The sequence below is a fragment of the Penaeus monodon genome, chromosome 33 (genome assembly GCF_015228065.2).
Source record: "Penaeus monodon isolate SGIC_2016 chromosome 33, NSTDA_Pmon_1, whole genome shotgun sequence".
Classification (NCBI taxonomy): Eukaryota; Metazoa; Arthropoda; class Malacostraca; order Decapoda; family Penaeidae; genus Penaeus; species Penaeus monodon.
The window spans coordinates 7,492,756-7,495,110 of record NC_051418.1 but is presented as its reverse complement, the minus strand read 5'-3'; the positions used below and the strand labels follow the sequence as shown (position 1 = coordinate 7,495,110).

General features: G+C 34.6%; 1 protein-coding gene across 1 annotated transcript in view; it reads left to right on the top strand.

Moving 5' to 3' along the window:
• The window catches only part of LOC119593971 (AP-1 complex subunit mu-1-like), a gene marked incomplete in the record, with an annotated part of 8,551 nt that overhangs the window by 4,648 nt on the left and 1,548 nt on the right, over positions 1–2,355 (top strand). The window contains 5 exon segments of the mRNA XM_037942992.1: positions 522–631; positions 1,160–1,304; positions 1,495–1,685; positions 1,836–1,914; positions 2,105–2,335. Of these exon segments, the coding sequence (XP_037798920.1) occupies positions 522–631; positions 1,160–1,304; positions 1,495–1,685; positions 1,836–1,914; positions 2,105–2,335 (756 nt within the window).

The window sequence follows — 2,355 nt, the reverse complement described above, 5'->3', positions numbered from 1 at the left end:
GACTATGATATCATAATAGTATTAAGATTACTAATGGCCATAAAAGATAAAGAACTAGTTATTGATCTATGTGTAAAGACGGTTAATAAACAAAAGAAAATGTAGACACGGCATGCATTTTTGCTGTCTTGGCATCAGTGATTTAAAGTTGTTGCAGATATGATCCACAATACTGGTAAGGACTTGAAAAACCTCGCATGATGTTAGAGAAATCGTCAGAAGTTGGTCAGATATCTTAGTTCATTCACCAAGCTTAATATAGAGGCCATTAGGCATATATTGGGTTGAATTTAGTAGAAAATCAGATGTATAAGATAATTAGTTTTGCCTAATTTATTAAGAGTACTAAGGTATGAAACTTCTGTTGTTATTGAAAATAATCTTTATGTATTTTCCTATCTCTCTTTGTATAATCTGTGTTCTCGAATTTTCTTTATTCTACTTTCATATTCTGTCATCTTTTATTATAATCACAATTACTAATGTGTAGATAAAACATCCTCCTCTCTTAACCCTGGCAGGAGCTGGAAGAAGAAAGTATCCGGGACAATTTTGTTATTATATACGAGTTGCTGGACGAATTGCTTGACTTTGGCTACCCTCAGACCACTGATGTCAAGATTCTGCAAGAGTGAGTTTGTGTGTGCTTGTTACTGTGAGGGTTGGGTAGGGTAACCACTGAAAAATGAGTTTTATGTGTGGGCTTGCTTAAGATCAGAAAGTATCATAATTTTTTTCTCTATCATTGTCTTTCTCTGTTCAAGAAGATATTTTTTTCAGACATAGATCACAAACAAATATTTTAATGTATGTATAAAGATGATGGAGAGGGGAGATACTAAACCATGGCATTTGGGAACATATTCTTCAGATGGAAAAAAATAAATAAAAGTTTTAACTTCTGGATAGTCTTAACTTTTCTGTAATTACTGTATTGTACTCAAGTTGCAGAACAATTAAGGGGCAATAAATTCTTCAGTTATCATTTGTTCCAATTACCTCATTTTCATTTGTATACCTTGTGATTCAGGATACATATTACATATTACTTTATACTTATAATAATTAAAAAAAAAAAAAAGTTCAGTAGGGATAGGTGTTTATGTAAAATAGATTTTTAAAAAGTTATTTGTTTATTGATAATGTTTTTTTCTAACAGGTACATCACTCAAGAGGGTCACAAGTTAGAGATTGCTCCTCGACCACCAATTGCCGTAACCAATGCTGTCTCGTGGCGGTCAGAAGGAATTAAGTATCGCAAAAACGAGGTATTTCTGGATGTTATTGAAGGTGTCAATCTCTTGGTAAGTCAGTTGTTGTTTTTTTTATCTGTCTACACATATATTTAGATGTATTTGAAATTATTCCAATACTGACCTTATTTATGTAATATGAGCTCATTCAGTTATATTATTTTTCCCATATATAAGTCACATGTAGTTGTATGTTCATCAGTCTCTGACGGTTGTTACTCTATTCATTTTCTGTTCCCAGGCGAATTCTAATGGCAATGTGCTACGTAGTGAGATTGTAGGCAGTATCAAGATGCGAGTATATCTATCTGGAATGCCTGAACTACGTCTCGGGCTTAATGACAAGGTTCTGTTTGAGTCTACTGGCAGGGGCAAGAGCAAGAGTGTGGAGCTAGAAGATGTCAAATTTCACCAGTGTGTCAGGCTGTCTAGGTTAGCTGATTTATTTGATTATCTTTACTTCATTATCTTTCATCATATTTCAGTATCTTAGAAATAAGAACCAAAAATATGATTGGAAAGTGATGTTCTCAGCTTTTAAGTTTTAATATATTAGTTATGATGTTTTTTTCTCCTTGTCAGGTTTGAGAACGACCGCACTATTTCATTTATTCCCCCTGATGGGGAGTTTGAACTCATGTCATATCGGCTGAACACACACGTAAGTTTTTTCCATTGTCAAATGTTTTATTCTGTTACAAGACATAACTGGGTAATCAAAATTTCCCCTTCATACTGCTTTATATTGTTTACTTGTAGATGTCTTTGTCTTATTGTTATGGGACTTATTGCCATGGACAGGAGCAAAACAACTATAATAAAAAATTGACCTTAAATATTTTGATCTTCAGGTGAAGCCCTTGATCTGGATAGAATCGGTGATTGAAAGGCATGCACACAGCCGAGTGGAGTACATGGTCAAAGCCAAATCCCAGTTTAAGAGGAGGTCAACAGCCAACAATGTGGAGATCATAATTCCAGTCCCCAATGATGCAGATTCCCCAAAATTCAAGACTTCAGTAGGATCAGTAAAGTACACCCCAGAGAAGAACTGTATTGTGTGGACCATCAAGTCTTTCCCGGTTTGTATATGGCTGTCCAG